General features: G+C 39.1%; 1 protein-coding gene and 1 long non-coding RNA gene across 2 annotated transcripts in view; both read right to left on the bottom strand.

Moving 5' to 3' along the window:
- Positions 1–510: 510 nt before the first annotated feature.
- The window catches only part of MORC3 (MORC family CW-type zinc finger 3), a 43,090-nt gene continuing 23,201 nt past the window's right edge, over positions 511–20,399 (bottom strand). Inside the window, exons 10-17 of the mRNA XM_040483959.1 lie at positions 16,967–17,071; positions 14,854–14,976; positions 14,673–14,747; positions 13,602–13,647; positions 12,418–12,584; positions 8,531–9,419; positions 7,158–7,315; positions 511–3,767 (exon numbers count right to left, since the gene is read on the bottom strand). Of these exons, the coding sequence (XP_040339893.1) occupies positions 3,614–3,767; positions 7,158–7,315; positions 8,531–9,419; positions 12,418–12,584; positions 13,602–13,647; positions 14,673–14,747; positions 14,854–14,976; positions 16,967–17,071 (1,717 nt within the window). The 3' untranslated portion in view covers positions 511–3,613. The remainder of the gene's footprint in view (positions 3,768–7,157; positions 7,316–8,530; positions 9,420–12,417; positions 12,585–13,601; positions 13,648–14,672; positions 14,748–14,853; positions 14,977–16,966; positions 17,072–20,399) is intronic.
- On the bottom strand, positions 19,347–20,222 carry LOC121035954 (uncharacterized). Its single transcript, XR_005793156.1, has 2 exons — positions 19,659–20,222; positions 19,347–19,425 (listed from the first exon to the last, which is right to left on the bottom strand). It is a non-coding gene; the product is annotated as an uncharacterized LOC121035954 (long non-coding RNA).

The raw sequence follows: 20,399 nt of genomic DNA on the forward strand, positions 1-20,399 counted from the left end.
AATTTAATTCTAAACATCATACATATAGATGTCTTTCTTTACACCAAGTGGGTATTAATGGCATTCTTTTTGAGCTGTGGCCATCCAGTGTGTCTGTCACTCCCCCCAGTGAGGGTTTAGGAGACCCTGTACAAAATAAGATTTAGCCTACTGTGGATTTTCCAAAAGTTAGCTGTCTGGGTGGTGTCTGTGGCCACGTTAACCAGGCTTTTAGATTTGTAAAAACCACTTCTTTAACCCTCTCTCTCTGCCCCCCACCTCCATGCATGTGTGCGGTCTCTCTCTCAACAATAAACACACACTGAAAAAAAAAGTTTTAAAAGCAGTAAAACAAAGAGCCCAACAGAAAAGAATGGTCAAACAATATGCCGTAGTACACAGGAAAAGAAATTACAATGGTCAATAAAACATACGAGAGCATGTTCAACCTGAGACAATGCAAGCTGTCATTTTTTCACAGACCAGATTTAAGTTTGATGAGGAAAGAGAGGGAAAAAACACACTTATACATTTATTTTTCATAGGAGTTTAAATTCCTTTTTGGATGGTAACATTTATTAAAAGTTACATAGCATACACTCTTTGACCTATCAATATTCACTGCAAAGAATTTACACTCTGGGTATACTTATAAAAGTGTGTGTGGTGTGTATTAACTTCCACAGTATATTCTGTAATGTCAAAACATGAGAAATAAATGAGCATTAGGAGCATATGCAGATCACAGAATGTTACCAAACCTGTTCAAAAAAGTAACATGGAAATGTTAAGATACCAATTATCTGGTGTACCATCTTTGTGTAAACTTGAGATACAAATATATAATCAAATATAAAGATATAAAAATTTAATATAAACTGAATGCATATATATGAATGTGTATATGTATGCAGCTAATATTTTCTGGAAGGACCTACAAAAAGCAACCGTGGTTAACTTTGGGGAAGCAGTGGGTAAAAAGCCTTTCCACTTGATCCCATTCTGTTCCATTTACATTTCTAACTTGGGCGCCATCTCTGCTTCTTTTTCTCCCTCCTGGCTCGCCCCAGTGAGAAAGTAGCCCTGCCAATCCTGAGTTTGTTTCAGGAACGAACTGAGTTCAACACCTGTAAACACTCACCACAGGAAGGTATAGATCAATGGTTCTCAGTTCTGACGGCACACAGAGAGGCCTTAAAAAAACAAAAAACACAAAAAACAAACCTGATATCTGGGCCCAAACCCAGACTCTGAATTAGTATGGGGTGCATCCTTGCATTGGGATTTCTAAAAACTCCCCAGGTGATTCTAATATGCACGGGGGGGGGGGGGGGGGGAAGGGTGAGAACCACCAGATGTATTTAATTATTCTTCAATGACAAATAATGACCTAACAAGCTGCTGATTACAAGAATTAAGTGTCTTGAGACCATGGGCAGAGTCACCAGCAGTACCGCCCACATTAGGAATTTGAGGCCCAAATAAAAAACACACTGATATGCCACACACCAGTCCTGCTGTGTGAACACTTAGCTAATTAAAGCAGGTCCTGTTTATAGGGATTGTGGACTGTGCTGGTTTACTTCCTCATACTGTTTTTGTTTTACAGTAGTAACTAGTTTAAACACCACTGTCCTCCCACATTAGCCTTTTACAAATTTAACTTAACAACAGAAGACAGATACCTCTACCTAAATATGATATATACATGAAAACCCATGTTGTTGTTTTGTTAAATTTTGTTAGCTACATTTTCAAAGAATTGTATCCTGGCAATATTTGCTTAAAAGGTGAAATATATGTAAGTACTTCCAAAGAACCAATTTAGCAAGCAAATTTACTAATCCTATGCCTAACTTTCCCATTAAGCAAGATAACAGCCATATAAAATATATATTTTTGCAAGAATATAGCTGACCCAAAGAAGGGGAAAATAGCAAATTCCAGAAAGAACTGCTACATAAATATTCACAAACTTAGACATGCTCTACATTGCTATCACTTAAGCAAGATTTCTTTAGCCTAAATGATTTACAGAGGAAAAAGTCTCTTCTCGAGTGTAAAATACACATACATACATACGCACGCACTCACGCATTTTCTCAAGATGAGCTCAGTCTTTAGAGTCTTAATGGAAACAGTCTTAGTCTCCTAAACAGAACTTGTAATTAATATAGTAAAATGAGCTCAACTTGAGGGTCTTCAATGAGTTTTAGTTTCCAAAATATAATTTGAATATAGAATTCTTTAAAAGTAGTATCTGAAGAGTTAGCTATCATATATATATATATATATTTACTTTATTACAAGATATTTTAAAATTTGGGCAGATACAATTAGGACAGAAAACCAGCTTCATACCAAAAATACACTTTCAATTACTTTATCAAGCAAATAAAAACAACTTTCATTTATTTGCTTTTTTTTTAGAAGTTAATGTACAGTAAAAATTTAATATTGTATATGAAAGACATGTAATTAAGCATACATACAAAAGAAACATGTATTGAATGTTCAGAAACAAAAGTAAAAATAAATAGCAATGATAAAACTTTGAAAAAAAATAATGCACATTTCCGTTGTGGAAAATACGATTCTTAATTAATATATACATAGTTATACTTAATAGAAAGCCATCTCTTTAAAATTGCACAAACATGGGACCAATAAAGCATTAATTTTTATGGCATGTAATACTATAATCCTAGGGCAGTTTTCTGCTTACCTCCAAGACATATAAAACACCTAGGTCTGTAATATAATGAAAGGTATGCTGTTCTGTTTGAGAAAGATTGTCTTCCTCAACTCTCATTAACCTGTAGTAATCCTACATAAGGCTGTACAGGAAATTTCACAAAAAGAAATATTCAACAATTATTGTGCCCACTCCATGCTGACTAGGCAGCCAAAAATGGGCTTCAAAATAAATGTGGTGGGACATTTAATATTTTTGATACTTTTTTATACTGAAGATCATTTCTTTGTTCTATAAAAACACTGCATTTAACCATGATTGGCAGTCCTGACACAAGGAAAATCCTGGCAAAATGGATGGAGAGTTTCTGCTTACCTTATTTCCATGAATAAAATATTTCAGGAGATAAGAATTTATAGAAAAGAAACATTACGGGTCAATTCACTTACAACTTCTCTTATCAGGAGTATACTTCCATTTTTAAAAAAATCCTGTTTAAACTTCTCCGTAAGAAAACCAAAGGTAACATTTCCATCTGTAGTATGGCACAGCCCTCGCTTCAGAGAAAAATACTTTGGGAACCAGAAAAGATTGCACAAAGGCTAGGGGCAACCTGAAGAGCTCTTGGCGAAAAACACTGAAGTCCTCTAGGGGAATAAAAAAATATGTGCAGACTTAATTACAAATATTTACATTTCAAAACCGAGTCTTGAGTTAGCTATTCAGCTGCTCAGTACCAATGATTCACAGGCATTTCAAAAGGTGTGATAATGTGTCCACAGTATTTGTGACCACACTTGAATGCATAGAATACAGTAGAGATTATGGTGCTTCAGTCTGTTACCTATCATATCTATAAAACAAAATTGTTTACATTTTGAAAGCTGTACAACCAAAAAGATTAAGCAAATATTTTTATTATCTCACATAAAATATACCTTAGGTACTACTGATTTCACTCATTTGTTCGACAACTTGCCCTAAAATTTCATCAACCACATCAACATCGTAATTCACTTGCTGAAGATCGAGATCAGGTACAATCATGGCCAACAGCTGTCCTACGTTAACTCGAAGAGATCGAAGTTTGAGGCTGCAAATAGAAATATTACATCTATTAGATGAACGTCCTACCACAGTTTAACATTCACATAGAGCCTAAAATTTAAGTGATACATGAAGTCGCTTAACTTAATAATTTAATACGTAAGTAGAGTGTTTCATAAAACTAGTGGCTCTGGTTCCAACTAATACGATTTTAATTTGCAACTGAAGAAAACATGGACTGGTGAAATACATTTAATTGCAAGATGTTACTTATAATATAAAATATTATCACCTGGAAAACAGTAGGGGTATACTAGTGAGAACGCTGGTCTAAGAATAAGAATGCATCTCTTAGGGGGCACCTGGGTGGCTCAGTCAGTTAAGCAACTGACTCTTGGATTTCAGTTCAGGTCATGACCTCAGGGCTGGTGAGATCCAGCCCCTCGTCAAGGGGCTCTCTGCTTGGGATTCTCCCTGCCCTTCCCCAGCTCGTGCCCTCTCTCTCTCTCGCTCTCAAAAATAAATAAATAAACTTAAAAAAAAAAAGAATGCATCTCTGAATTTCAGCTTGTGAGGAAAATAAAAACGGATTTGTTCTCTAAAACATTTCTATGAGATACCGTCCTTGTGTAAGAGGAAAAGGAAATGGTTCAAGGGGTCATAAGCTCACAAAACTTTGGGCTAAATAATGTTAAACAAGTTGTTTTAGATGCAGGACCTCCCTGGACCTTTCATACGCTAAAGTTCACAGGCTGCCCATTTTACTATGCATTCATAGGGAATGGTGTTTTGCTAAAAATACTGGGAATCTCTGGATTAGATGATCATTATCATTCCTTCCAAATGAAATACACATATCTGAATATCAACATCCTAGACTTTAAATACCTACAATTATTCAGCAGCCTTTGCTTCAAAAGACTGAGTGAAACCAAGGGCCTGAATGTTACAGTTGCTCTTATTCTGTCCCCCTCCCCCTCCCAAATGAAGGCAGCCCACATTTACTTAAGATACTGACCTAAGGTGGAAATCTCTTGAAGAGTCAAGATACTCATCCTTGGGTTGACAATGCACAGAAATGTGATTTTAAGCATGTTTTGTGAGCTTACAGGGTAAGGTTCTGTTGGTCCTTAGACAAAATTTTACATCATTCCCACGCCAGCCATTTTTTGTCCAAGCTTCCCCACTCATCTTCGATCGGAGGCCCACGGTTCAAACGCGTTTCTGCTTTGCTTTTCAGAAGTTATGAACCATTCTATATCCTTACCAAGAATATCCTCTTTATCACAACCACAACTTTTTATCTACATGAAAAGTTGGCAAAAGACTAGTAGGACCCAGTGACCTCTTACAGGTCCTTTTCTTTAAGTCTTTTGATCGTCCCTGGCTGATTCCTCCTGTCCACCGGACATGCCACAGATTCTTATTTTTAGTGTACAGAACAGCACTGTCCAAGAGAAAGATTCTGAACTCCATACGCAATTTAAAATGTTCAAATAGCCAAAGTAAAAAGTAAAATGCGACTGTAAACTTAACTGTAGTTCTACATGTAACCCAATGTAACTAAAATATTATTTCATCACATAATCAAAGTACATTATTATTTTTTTTTATGTTTATTTTGTTTTGGGGACAGTGAGCGTGAGCAGGGGGTGGGGGAGTGGGGCAGATAGAGAGGAGGGACAGAAGATCTGAAGCAGGCTCCACAATGACAGCAGCGAGCCCAACATGGGGCTCGAACTCATGAACTGTGAGATCATACCCTGAGCTGAAGTTGGACACACAACCAACTGAGCCGCCCAGGCACCCCTCAAAATATGTTATTAATGAGGTATTTTACATCCTTTTCCTTTTTCATACTAAAGCTTCAAAATTTTATTTTATTTATTTATGTTTATTTGTTTCTGAGACAGAGAGAGACAGAGCATGAGTGGGGGAAGGGCAGAGAGAGAGGGAGACACAGAATCAGAAGCAGGCTCCAGACTCTGAGCTGTCAGCACAGAGTCCGACACAGGGCTCGAACTCACAAACCGTGAGATCATGACCCGAGCCGAAGTCGGTCGCTCAACCGACTGAGCCACCCAGGCACCCCAAAATTTTATTTTTTATTCTATACTTAAAGCACATCTCAATTCAGACTAGCTAAATTTCAAGTAGTATATACCTATACTATTTTGGAAAGCACAGGTTTAAAAGATCAGTTAAAAAAAAAGTAAATAAAAAATAAAAGATCAAAGATCATCAGTTACTCAAAGATCAGTGTGCAAGAGAACCATCTTAGAGATTGCTTAAAAATTTCTAAAGAAGTTTCCAAAAGTTTAGGGGCGCCTGGATGGCTCAGCAAGCGTCCAACTCTTTGATTTCGGTTCAGGTCATGATCTTACGGTTCATGAGTTCAAGTTCCGCATCAGGCTCTGTGCTAACAGCATGAAGCCTAATTGGGATTCTCTCTCTCTCTCTCTCTCTCTCTCTCTCTCTCTCTCTCTCTCTCTCTCTCTGGAAAATAAATAAACATTGAGAAAAAAAGTTTCCAATTAAATAAAGTACACTGCAGTCCAAGGACCTGCATTTCTACAAGCACCACAGATGCCTGGGGTTCCCAGAAACATTGCTTCTGAGCCTTAGCCCTCCAGGCTTTTCTGTACTGCTCTGCTCCATGTGTATGAACAGATTTACTGAAATCCTTCAAAAACTTAAGTTAAAAAACAAGGTAATAATATAACTGATGTCAAGAGACGATGGCGGGAGATCATTTCTCAACAGTGCCTTTTCAGTCTGCAGTCATTCTGTATTAGCAGGAAGAGTTGCCCAGTTTGGGCCCTAACGGCTACTTTCAGATGGTAAGACATCAACACATCAGCAGCACCATCACCCTCGCCCACCTGAACGTCTGCCTCCCCTACTCTCAACACTGAAACAAAACCCCAAGCCCATAGGGTAACCGTTCATTTACTATTTTCTTATTTCCACAGAAGACTTCTTCCTACTAACCACCTGAACTATGGCAATTTTTAGTAACTTTGTGATTACCTAAAAGTTAAGATTGGGAGGTCACAGAGTAAAATGAGGACAGCAAACCATAAAGAAATGGGGCCAAGAACAAAAGTAAAAGAAATCCAGGTGAAAAAGTAAGTTTCACGAAATAGTCCCTTGTCTTTTAGTCATGGCCAAATCCACCCTCTTCTGTGATAGCTAACTCAATTTCCACTTTTCCCCAAACAGCATTCCAAACCACTCTAACCAACCACCCGTGCTTTATTTATTCCTCCCAAATTCCTGTGTCTCTTAAGCTGAACTTCCACTGTTCTTTCCTAGAAGGGAAGGATGAGGATGTGTACTTCTTTTGATTGAACAGTATCTGTCTGATGTGTGCTTGCAAATAAATATCACGCTAACCACGCGGGCCGCCCCAGAGGAATGCCTGGTGTACTATTACCTTTCCCCGTCAGTATAATTTACAGACTCCTCAATGTTACTTGAAGTTGAAACATCTGCTCCTAACTGGTGATTTGTGGATTTTAATTGTTCAATTTCAGTTTTCAGTTCTTCACATTGTGAACGCATTTGTGATTTTTCCATTTCCAATAATTCAACCTGACAAAAAAAAAAATTTATTGAGTGTAAAATTTAGAACTAATGCCAAAGTGCAAATTTAAGCTAAGACATGTAGAAAACCTGAGTGATGAACATTACCATCAAAAAAGGGCAAAAACCCCACAGAAAAAAAAAAAGCTTCCTCTGTTTGGTGTCACCTCGACATTTCGTCACACTGGAAACAATACCAAAGTGGCTCTCATTTCTTGCACACACTCACCAGCTGGAAGCTACAACAGAAAGCTTACATTGATTTTTATGTATTTTGTCATCTGGCTCCAAGCCAATACATCAAGATGAATGTTCAGATGAGCTGTTACGTCCGCATTGTTTCCAGGAAGAGGAGGCAGGAGAGCAGCACACTGCTGTTTCCAAAATCTTCGCAGAAAAACCCTTCTTTCAAACGCCACGTTAACAGGATACGTAAAATACTTGTTTTTGGAAGAAGCGACCCAAATTTGAACGGAGAGTACACACAGAGGCTACTACTTGACGCCTGACACCTACCATTTTTCTCCTTCTCCTTCAGTAAAGGAACCCCTGAATAAAGACTACAGTTCCAAGGCGCCCATTAGCCAGGTGGCTAAGTTCTGACAGGTGGAACGGAAGCGACTTTCAGGGACCACACCCCTCCTCTGTCCTGCTGCTTGGAATGTAGATACACGAGGACTGGACCCGGAGGGCCACCTCCGACCATAACTGCATGCGGAGAAGCGAAGCAACAACGTAGGAGCCTGCTGTCTCTGAGGCCTGCGGAACCGCCAGTTGGATGTTCGTCTCCGTCTCCTGCCGGCAGACCCGATCGTAACTAATACAGGCTGTCTCTATAAAATGAGGACATCATCCACCTTGTGTGGTTTTTGCAAGGCCTGTTAATAATGGATGTGAAGTTCCCTATATTTAGTAACTGAGTGCCTCAATGGGAAGGAGAACGGTATTCTGAGCAGGACAATCCTTCATTATCTAGAAATTTCCAGTACCCTATAGTAAATTTACCATACCTGTCACTACGTTAAAATTCCCGTAATGCCCATCTCCTCAACACACGTGTCCATATGCCCCCCAGGACCGCCTCCCCAGCTGAGAAGCAGTGGGGGAGCAGAGTCAATAAACAGGTTGTTACGTAATCTATTCTAATCTAGCCACTGGCAGCTCTTTATGCTTTAGATGCCCGGGGACTCCCATGACTCTTACCACGCTGGCTGACACACTCACCTCACTTTTATACTGGTCCCTCTCCGCAGTGCACTTGTCCAGCTGTCTAAACACATCATCCAGCTGCACAACCATTTCGTCCACTTCACTTTTGCTCTCACTGTTGGAACACTGACTGCACTCGGCCTTTACGTGTTGCAGAGCACTACACTGTTTCTTCAGCCTTTCTATTTCTTCCAAAGCTTGCCGATACTGAGACACCACGTGGTCCGGACTTTCAGATTTGCCATTAATACTTTCAAGTAAAAACACAGCATCAGTTTCGGTAGACTGATGGCACGTCTCCTTCTTCACGTATTTGTCGTTCAGTTCCAGTATCCTCTGTTGTAACCCTTTGATTTGGTCAGTGAACGCATTACACTGTCTCTTATAATTTTCTTTTTCTTGGGTCACTAGAAGCAGCTCATTTCTCAGTTCATTTAACTGGCAACCAGCATCAGCCGCAGATTTATCAAAGGCTTCCTGGGTGTCCTGTGTTTTGCCTTCAGCTTCCACACAGGAGGGCAGCGCAGCCGTGTCATTTCTGGCATCTATGTCATCTTCAAGGGTTTCCTCCTTTTTAACAACTACACCCGGGACTTCAGTCTGGGTGGCCGCAGTAGTTCCCTGATCACACCGGGATGACGAGGCGGCCGATGAGCTAGTCTGGCCACAAGGCTCCTTCTCGGCCACAGGCTCCACCTGCAGGCCACTGTGCTCCATGTGACTCTGTTCTGATTTCACTTCAATATCATGATCTACTGCAGGTTTGGGAGTACTGTTTTCTTCCAAAATGATGACATCTTCATCGTCATCATCTTTATAAGCTGAATTTTCAAATGCTTGATTACTCAATCTCCGAGTCTTGGAGTTCAGAATTGACGAACGAGTAGAAAGTCTCCGTTTCAGGCTGGAAAACATTTTATATAGAAAATATAAGACTATACAATATAGAAATGAACAAAACAGATGACCTTGAAGCAATCTAATGATCTTAAAATTCTAAGAAATGTCCGTGCTCGTTTAAAAAAATGACACAGTACTCCTCGATGATTTGATGAAGTAAAGAGGATTTTCTCCTTACACAGTGGAGGAAACAATTAGACTACTGAGGCTGCTTTCAAGTACCAGCTCTACATACTGCCAAACATCCCTTCATTTGATGTCTCTGGGCATTTCAACGTATCCACGCCCAAAACGGAGCTCCGCAACCCAGCCAGGTCTATTCTTTGTATCTGAGCGAGCTCTCGGCTCTGCACCATTCCCGTTTGCTCACTGTAATTTTTACCAGTGTTCAGTAATCAGAGGGGAGACACACCAACTAAACCAGCATACCCTATCCTTCCACTTCCCCTGCAGTAAAAATCACCTCATTTTGCTCATCAGCTTGGTTTTCTTTGAATTTACCTCCAACTGATTGTCTTTTTCCCCCCTTAGAGTGATATCTGTCCTGGTTTGCTCTTTGGGTCCTATGTGTTAGCCCTCATATTTCTCCATCTCAAGAAAGGTTCTTCTTCTGCTTGGCTTTACTCTCTCATGGCAAGGGGGCACAATCTCCAATAAAATCTTGAGAAAGGGTACACAGGACATAAAAAATATAAAACTTTACATCCTGAGAAGTATCTTTATTCACTTCTCAATTTTATGGCCTGCTTGGTTTTTATAAAGCATCATTCCAGGATCATGTACCATTCAGTGTTCCTGCCATTCTAATTCCTGATCTTTTAGCAGGTAACTTGTGTTTTCCCCTCCCGAAAAAAATTATTTTCCCTTGTGTTCTAAAATTTCATGATGTTTCTTAGAATAGATCTTTTTCTTTTTTTTTTTCTTTTACGTTTCTTCATTTTTGAAAGAGAGAGAGAGACAGTATGAGCAGGAGAGAGGTAGAGAGAGAGGGAGACACAACTCGAAGCAAGCTCTAGGCGCCACACTGTCAGGACAGAGCCCAACGTGGGGCTCGAGCTCACCAATTGTGAGATCATGACCTGAGCCAAAGTCGGACGCTTAACCGACAGAACCACTCAGATGCCCCAGAATGGATCTTTCCCCAGACATTTTTGCTGAGTATTTGGTGGAAGTTAAGTCTCATGCTACTTCCTCCCCTTGGTTTTCTCCGATTTCCCAATCTGAAATTCCTTTATTGAGACACTGGCCCTCCTGTATCTTGTCTTTTCCTTTTTCTACCCTCTACCTGCTTATCTTTTCTAAGTATGTGTCCGTTCAACACCTACCCACCTCCCAGTAAATTCCAAAGGTTTCTGCTACTCCCTTTGTTTCAGTTGGTACATGTGGTGATCCCTGCCTATCTCTATGTTTCAGAGTGAGGCTGAATGGAAGCAGTGAGGGCTGGCCCTGTGATTCCAAGCGTGCTCCAACTCTCAGCACCGTCTAGGGCTTTTCTCTTGGGAGCCTGAAGAGGGGAAGAAGGAAGGGGGATTTCTTACCATTTAGTATTCAAATGTTCCCTTACCCCTCCTGTTTCAGAAGAGTGGTTCCCCCACACTGTCAGCAGTGAAACTGGCCCAAAAAGAAAATGTCTTGCCTTCTGACAGAGAAGTCACGTCAACAGACTCAGCAGGTTGTGAAGAGGTCTGGAGAACGACTCTTCCTTAAACTCTCAAATAAGCCTCCTGTACTCACCCATTTTCTACCTTAACAAGTACTCGATGCTTCTGAGTTTAGAGCATGCCTGGGCTTCCATGGAGTTAATCATTTAACTGGGAGCTGCCCTATTTTTCTTACCAGGCTAATTGCTATTTGTCTTTCTTAAGATTCAGTTTCGGTACCACCTTTCCACAGTCTTTGGCTTTATTCTTAAAGCTTCTGTTTTTCTCAAACTCAAATTGCAAATTCTTCAGGCTTTAAAAATTAATGAAAAATTTCTATTCTCTTCTTCTACTTGGATGGAATAAATCACTTTAAAGAATAACTTCCATTATCTTTTGTCTGTAAGCTTTACAGATATTGTTTTTTCTTACTTTGTTTGGAACCATCTTTAAGAAGAAAAGTCAAAAATATTAAGGAGACTAGTTACAAAAAAAAATTCACACAAGTTCTTAGTTAAGTAGCAACCCAGCCCCCAAATACGCCTCTAAAATGTAGGCTACAAACAGCAAACTATTTTAGAACATGCCCTCCTGATGTATATACGCATAAAAGCAATACTTTCTAATCTTTTTGGAGGTCAAAAATCCCTGAGGATTTAATGAAGGCAATAAAACCTCTCAGAAAATCCCATCCCGCTATCTCAGAGAACCTCCTTTCAATGTTGGTTTTCCAACAAAAGACCAAGTATAATACAGTCAGTCTGATGCCCTAGTTTGTTGGTATCCTGTTTTCTCCTTCACCTGTGTTCATTCTATTCCCTCTGAATGGGCCACCTGCACAGAGAACTGCTTTTAGAATTTCAGGAACCAAGTACTGTATCTCATTACAAAGCCTTTCCTGACCAGTCAAGAGACCTAACTGTTCAATTTACATATCACTCATACATTTCTTTCTCTCTCCCTCTCCATCCACTCATCCAACATACACAGCTTGCCACGAGCTAAGAACTTACAGGTCACACCTGACATTATAGTGTCATATACTATTAACTACTTCATGTTTTTCTTAAATACTGGTAATTCTAAAAGCAGGAACTTTCATACTATATAGAATTTGAAAGAGGTGAAAATTCAATCAAATCCACAACGAATACAACTGATATTTTAAAAATTATTTTAAATAGGTGGCATAAGTGGGGTGGGGGTTTTGTTTAGACAAAAAAGCAAATTAACTTATCCCTAAGACTTCTTACATGCACGGAACTACAGCTTCTCAGAAGGGCATTATTGCCACACAACGTCAAGTGAAGGCTCTGTTTAGTATTCATTCCCCAAATGGAAAAGCACATTTTAACCACTGACTTGTTGCTCTCGGGTTCCGACTGGGGTGAACCTCGATGGTTGTTTAGAAGTCTTGTTGTATATGTATTTGCCACTTCTGAAAGATGTCCTCTTGGAACACTTTCCTTCACGGGAGAAAAGCTCTGACTTGACACGGTGGGTGTCCGAAACAAGAGTTCAGCATTAATCTGTTGGAAGGAAAAAATGTGATCTTAAAAGGGCTTTTTTAACATGCCAAGCCCAAAACATGAGATATTATTTTCCCTTCTCCCCTTATCCCAGGAAACACTAAGAACCATCCTAACCATGTAAATTCTTTATGCCACACCAGGGAACAACAAACAGGCCAATAAGCCAAATCCAGCCAAAGAATGGTTTTGCATTTTTAAAGGTGTGAACAAAACAAAGTATACATAACAGAGACTGTATGTGGCCCACAAAGCCTAAAATACTTACTATCTGGCCTTTTACAGCAAGATTTGCTGACCTTGTACTAATATAGGACTTGTCAAGACACAAGTAGAAATTAAGTTTTCTAAGAGAAATAAACTGAAGATAAAGTCAAAGATACTGCCTTTAGAATAAGTAAGCCCACTATTCTTTTCGCCCAGTTCTGTTGTCACCTCCAAACCCTCATCCTTTACATAAGAAAATATTTCAATGCAATCAAAAGCAAACATACAATTCTGCAGCAGACCAAAGCCTCTTACACAAGAACCACAGCGCCCTACCCACATACTCATAAAACGCTCCTTAACCACCATTAAGCACGGAGAAAGAGATGGAAGGGCCAGGAAGAGTGGTCAACAAAGAGAAAGAAACATTGTAGCGCTCCAGGTTGGTACTAGAACATGGCTCCCCAGGGCTTCCTGGGAAGTTTCCCTGACTGCCTATGGAACAGTAAGATTCTTAACCACTTGCCTTTCCTCAGAAGATGCCCGCCTATGGAACAGTAAGATTCTTAACCACTTGCCTTTCCTCAGAAGATGCCCCACAAAATAACAAAACTGAACAGTTTGAATCAAGTCGTTGGGTTAGGAAGGAGGGGTGTAATAAAAGGAGTTATGTGAAATGAATGAATGAACACAACCACTTCAATTTGTTGTGTAACAGCTTTAATAGCAAGCTTTCACACTCAATGTGTGCTAAACTAACCACTACCCAACATAAGACACAGCTATAAAATGGAAGGCTTAATTCATTACCCGAGGGATCATTTCTGGTTGTCGGATCCGGAATTTGTCCTTGTCTCTTAAAAAAAGAAAAAAAAAAAAAAAGATGAAAATGTATGTAAATTTATTTATTATTTTTCAATTGCTTCCCATTGACATACTTGCCATTTCCCTGAGTCACTCAAATAGGTACACTGAACTTTGCTTCAATTTCATTATCATCAGTGGTAAGCCTTAAGCAGGAAATACTTTCCACCTCTTATCTCAGTAACGCCCTGATGTCTGCCTCAAGTTCTCCATCCTGACCAGCATTATTCCGACCTTTGAGTGGGAACACCACAACTGGCTTCTAACTGGTTTCTTTACTCCCAATTCTGCTGCTGGATTTACCGTCAAAAACAGTGCACTCTATATCAAAACCTGGAAGTTCTGCATGAACTCAGCCCCTGCGTGTGGTACACTAGCCGGAAGTTCACCAGGGCTATCGTTCATTACCCAGCTTCTCCCTCCCACCTCTATTTTCCATCGTGTCCATTCACATATTTACTCTAGTTAAAGCCGAACGAATCACTGTTTCCTATACATTCTCATCCTACCCATCCTTCAAAGCATATTATACAAATGTCCTCCTTGAATTTTCCTCATCTGGGTTTCCCTTCCCATTCCCAGCGAGAGGTCGTCTCTCCTTATGGGCTTCCCAACAGGACTGGATCGTGCCTTTTATGATACTTGTCAACTTCTCGTCAGTAATACGTACATGCCTCACCTTCCCTATTAAGGCTTAAGCTCATACTGGACAGTACTCTATGATTCATCTGTGTGTGGCCCCTAAAAGACAAACTATTCTGTATGCAAACTATCTTGTAGACAGGACAGCAATAAACAGCAGGTAAAAAAGAGTGGATATCCACACTATGCTGTTAAAAAAAACAAACCAAAAAAAGCACCCGATATTATGCATCCACAGCAAAGTCTTTTTGGGGGTCATAGTCTTCTTCGGGTTGTACGAGCATGATCTTGGAGAAACATCAACTAATGCTGCAGACCCATCGCTGGTGCTAACCTGTGCATTATTTCCCTACCGTACGTTAGCTCAACACTCACTTCTTTTTGTAGGTTTTTTCATAAGTAGGATGCACCACATCTTCATCTTCGGGTTCTTCTGGAACATCACAATTTCTAGTCAGAAAAATCACATGGGAATAACACGTCACCAGCGCCTATTCATACATCTTGAACAGTACTTTCTGCCTTTCCAAAAAGGGTACTACCAACTATATGGTACCTGAACTGTGGGTCAGGGTTATTGGAGCAATACCATTTTTCTGGAAGTTGATCTATTCCATCTGGTAATTTTCGCCACTTTAGACAGGAATCACATTGAACCCATGTCTGATCAGGACGCTTCCTGTAACAAAACATAATATTAGCATGAAAATATGGATGCTAAGTATACTTCATTAGGTCTTCTACATCATTTCCACAGCAAAATGTCTTGATTATTTAATTTGTCCCCGAAATGTCCATGACATAATTCTTGTCATACAGCAAATTAAAATTTTTAAGCCAACAATTTTTGTTACCTTCAAAAGATTAAAGCTAACAGGTCAATTTCAACAGACTGGGGCACCTGCATGGCTCAGTCAGTTGAGCACTCAACTTTGGCGCAGGTCATGACTTCATGGCTCGTGAGTCTGAGCCCTGCACCAGGCTCTCTGCTGTCAGCATACAGCCTGCTTTGGATCGCTTTGGATCCTCTGTCTCCCCCTCTCTCTCTGCCCCTCCTCCGCTAGCCAGCACACAAGGTGCACGCGCACACACATACATATACGCTCTCTTTCTCTTAAAAACAAACGATTAAAAAAAAAAGAGAGACTTAAATGTCCTACTTAAGAGCATACTATTCAATTTGTTCTCTGATAATAAAAACTCAAAATATTGCAAACACCTTGTTTTGAAATTTATATTAAGTTAGCAATTGCAATGTCCAATCTAGTATATTAATTAGCACAACAAAACACTGAAGTACAGAAAACAGACAAGCTATTACTACAACTTAAGCAATTTTTAATAACTGTATTACATTTTTAGCCCCTACTATAGCATATCTCTGAATATCTACGTGCATATTCTTTTACTTTATAAAGTGCTTCATAGTTTTATCATTTGAAAATTGCAATGATCCTATGAATAATGTAGGTATTCATTTAACATTTAACAATTATTTATTAACAATTCATTTAATCTATGAAGACTGGGGCACCTGGGTGGCTCAGTCTGGTTAAACATCTGACTCTTGATTTTGGCTCGGGTCGTGATCTCACGATTTATGGGTTCAAGCCCCAACTCAGACTCTGTGCTATCAGCAGGGAGCCTGCTTGGGATCCTCTCTCCTCTGCTCCTCTCCCACTTGTACTCTCTAATAAATAAACATCTAAAAAATAGTATTTTTTAAATAAAAAAAAATGAAGACTTCACCTTAATGCCAATAACTTTTTATTTTTATTTTAAGTATTCTTTACTTAAGTAATCTCTACACCCCACGTGGGGCTTGAACTCACAACCCCGAGACCAGGAGTTGCATACCCTTCTGACTGAGTCAGCCAGGTGCCCCTCTACCAACACTTTTTAAATCTAGTTTTTTAAAAATGCATTTATAGTTAGATAAACTTCAAATAATCTAGAAGTTTATAAAGTAAATACAAGTCTCTTATTTTAGGAACCTACCATTGTTCATTTTTTTAAACCCTGGCAGAATTTTCTATGCTTAAAAAACTAAAAAAAATAAAACAGGAAATTAATACACTGAATTGCATCTTTTTGTTCTTCATTACACATCTTGGTCATCTTTCCATCAGTACACAGTTTTAGTCATAAATAGAGCTGGTACTGTGTGCTACCAGCTTGTGTGGCATATTTTTAAGTCTTATAACTCTAGGAGATGAGTGTTACTAAAATGTTCCCATTTTATAAGTGAAAAAGTAAACTTGTAAGAGGCCAAGTAATATGTTCAATGTTGCATCATTATTTAAGCAGAATTACAATCGAAATTCAGGTCTGCTTTAGACTCATGATCCTATTACACAAGACGAAGGTTTTTCAAACGATGAGTACAACCCATTAGTGGATCATGAAATCAATATAGTGGGGCAAGACTTGCATTTTTAAAATAAGTATCGGCATGTAACATTTGGGTAAACACTATTTCATGCATCTTTTGCGTGCATGATGTATAAATGTATATATTCATTGGTTCATTTCATGGTGTGCTGACTGGAGCTGTAGAACTTACATCTGACTATGGGTTAGTCAAAAGTTTGTGAACACTGTACAATCACTATACCCTCCCCATATCACATCTTGATATTAGAATGGTTGACATTTTTTCATGTACGTACTGAATATCTTCAACTGGCAAATTTAGAGGATATTCTGAATTTTTCTTGACTTTCATTTCATTCCAGTAATCATTCAGCTTTTCTCCTAGTGCTGCTATTGTCAGCCTTAAGAAAGAAAATCATAAAATCAATTTAAGAAAACAAACAAACAAAAAAAAGATTACATTTATGTCAAATACAGAGAAAGCACAAACAACCTAGTAATGATTGTGTGGATATTATGGGGGAGAAGGGATGGTGACTCCCAAAGGTACAGTGAATAAAGAAGGCTCTTGTGGCAATTTTCTTTAAGGACATTAAGAAGTTCCTAGAGGGGCTCCTGGGTGGCTCAGTCGGTTAAGCGTCCGACTTCGGCTCAGGTCATGATCCCGCGGTTCGTGATTTTGAGCCCCATATCCGGCTCTGTGCTGACAGCTCAGAGCCCGGAGCCTGCTTTAAATTCTGTGTCTCCCTCTCTCGGCCCCTCTCCCGCTCACACTCTCTCTCTCTCAAAAATAAACAACCATTAAAAAAAAAAAAAAGTTCCTAGAGCAGAGCCAGAGCCAGGACCATCTTTGAAGACACAAATAGTAATATTTTGTGTCCTCTGTTGGGAAAATCTGCTGCAGACCACTTAGTGGGAGAATCGCAGGCTCTGAATTCCAACCCCAACCAATACAAGCTTCAAGTCAGAATAAACGTAGGCAATAGTTACCAGCAAGTATACTTCAAAATAGCTTCTGTCCCACAATTAAGACTGTCCGTTCTTTCCCAGTAAGACGTTAATAAAAAGCAAATCAATGGGATCTACTGAGATAAAGAACGCTCAGGCCATCCTTAAGCAATCACCTGAGTTCAGCACCTACTCACTCACAAGGTACAGTCAGCGTAACATTCTAAATTTAAAATAAAGCTTTCAAACTTGATACTTGAAATTTCATATTCTACACTGGCAGGCTGAATCAGATATTTCTATATCCAACCATTATCTCTAAATTTTCCTCCATGATCACATAACACATAAGCATTCAAATGAAAATGAATCTTCTCTCCCAGATATATCCCCTCCCTACATCTCATGTTTTCAATCCCTCTTCGTCCCTTTTTCTCATCACGTCTATTCCTTAGTCCAGAAGACTGCACCCATTTCTGCTGAGAGTATACTGAGGAGTGGAGCTGCGGGGTCACAGGGGTGTGCATTGATGTTTGGCTCTACTTGATAATCTAACAGTTTTCAAAACTGATCAATTCTCATACCCACTAGCAATGATGAGAGTGCCAACTGCCCTACATGCTCTTACTCATTTTAAATAACTTTTCCATTTCTGCCCATTATGATCAATACTTTTTGCATCTTATTTTAAAAACCCGCTTACTACTGGTTCTGAAAATTTTGTTTCCATTTTCTGTTTTTGTCTTTCTCATTTAGGCCTAAAGTCCATCTGGTATCAATTTATTGCTACATCTGAGGCAGGAGCTATATTATCCATACAAACTGCCAATTGACCCAGCATTTTTGGAAAGATGATCATTTTCCCACTACACTATGATGTAATCTTTGTCATAAATCAGGTCATTGAATGTATAAAAAGTGGGGGGTTATTTTGGGCTTCTCCATTTCACTAGACTGTTCATCCTTTCATTAATACCACACTTGGTGAATGGCAGCTTTGTAAGTGTTGGTATTTAATAGTATTAAGTTTTCTTGCTTTGTCGTTCTTTAATGATTGTCTTTAAGTATCTTGACTCTTCTGACTTTCCACATAAAGTTTAGAATAAGCCTATTAATATCAACAGCAACACATACTGGCAGGGATTTTTTTTAAAAACTGGAATTATATTTAATTATTTTGGAGAAAAACTGACATTTTATAATATTCAGCCTTCCAACTCTTAAACTTGGTATATCTACTCATTGAGGGCTTTAATTTTACTCCACAATATTTCATAGTTTTCAATGTGTATATTGCATATTTTATTTATCCCAAAATCAAGTACTTGATTTTTTTTGATACTTAGTAGGACTTCTTAAAAATTTCATGTTCTGGTTTTTAGTCATTGGTAAACAAATACACTCATTTCTGAATACTTCTTATCCAGCAACCCTAGACTACATAGTACTTAACTTGTTACTTTATTAATTCTAAATTTGTGGATTATTTTGGACTTTCTATATACTTAATACTGTCTTGTACAGCAAAGTTTTATTTCTTCCTTTCCAACCCTTGTAACTTTCACTTCTTTTTCTTCCCTTATTATTCAAGAATGGTGGATAGCAGATATCCTTGTCTCATCTTCACCCTTAAGGGTAAAGCTATCAATAATTCACCAGTAGGAATGATGCTTGGTGTTCTGTGTACATGCTCCTAATTGCTACTATGCCCTTCCATTAATCGTTTTGTAAGTGTCCCTTTTTTTTTTCTAAATTACAAATTTGTGTTGTGATTTATCAAGTACTTTTTCTTAGCTATGAAAATAACCTCTGAGGGGCGCCTGGGTGGCGCAGTCGGTTAAGCGTCCGACTTCAGCCAGGTCATGATCTCGCGGTCCGTGAGTTCGAGCCCCACGTCGGGCTCTGGGCTGATGTCTCGGAGCCTGGAGCCTGTTTCCGATTGTCTCCCTCTCTCTCTGCCCCTCCCCCGTTCATGCTCTGTCTCTCTCTGTCCCAAAAATAAATAAACATTGGGGAAAAAAAAAAAAAAAAGAAAATAACCTCTGAGAGTTTTCTTTTCTCACATCAATGTGAACTGCATTGATTTTGGAATATTAAAACTACCCATGTCATCTTGGAATATACTCCAACTGGTTTTAATGTATTAATTTTTCTTTTTATATATATCACTGGATGGTATTTGCTATTATTTTAATTAAGATTTTTATATCTTGATAATGAGAGGAATCAACATAAATTTCCCTTCTTGTAATATATTCATGAGTTGACTAACAAAGTTATGTGCCCTCATAGTATGTCGTAAGTTTTCTAAAAATTGATTCAATTTCAAAGGAATGTACCCGATTCATCTAAGATGGTGAGTAATTGTTCTTTTATTCTTCTGATGTTTTTGTGTCCATAGATCTGTAGTCATGTCCTCCTTTTCATTTCTGATAGTGATGATTGCTATTTTCTCTTTTTTTCCCTTTTATTGCCAGATGCTTATAGATTTTACTACTCTTATCAAAGAACAAACTTTGAGCTTTTTGATTTTTTCTGTTATGAACTTGTCTCTCAGCTTCAAATCCAGTCTTCTTTGCTCAGATTTCTGATTCTAAAACTTGATGGTGTCGGGGCGCCTGGGTGGTGCAGTCGGTTAAGCGTTCGACTTCAGCCAGGTCACGATCTCGCGGTCTGTGAGTTCGAGCCCCGCGTCGGGCTCTGGGCTGATGGCTCAGAGCCTGGAGCCTGCTTCAGATTCTGTGTCTCCCTCTCTCTCTGCCCCTCCCCCGTTCATGCTCT

The sequence above is a fragment of the Herpailurus yagouaroundi genome, unplaced genomic scaffold (assembly GCF_014898765.1).
Source record: "Herpailurus yagouaroundi ecotype Mexico unplaced genomic scaffold, PumYag 162, whole genome shotgun sequence".
NCBI lineage: Eukaryota > Metazoa > Chordata > Mammalia > Carnivora > Felidae > Herpailurus > Herpailurus yagouaroundi.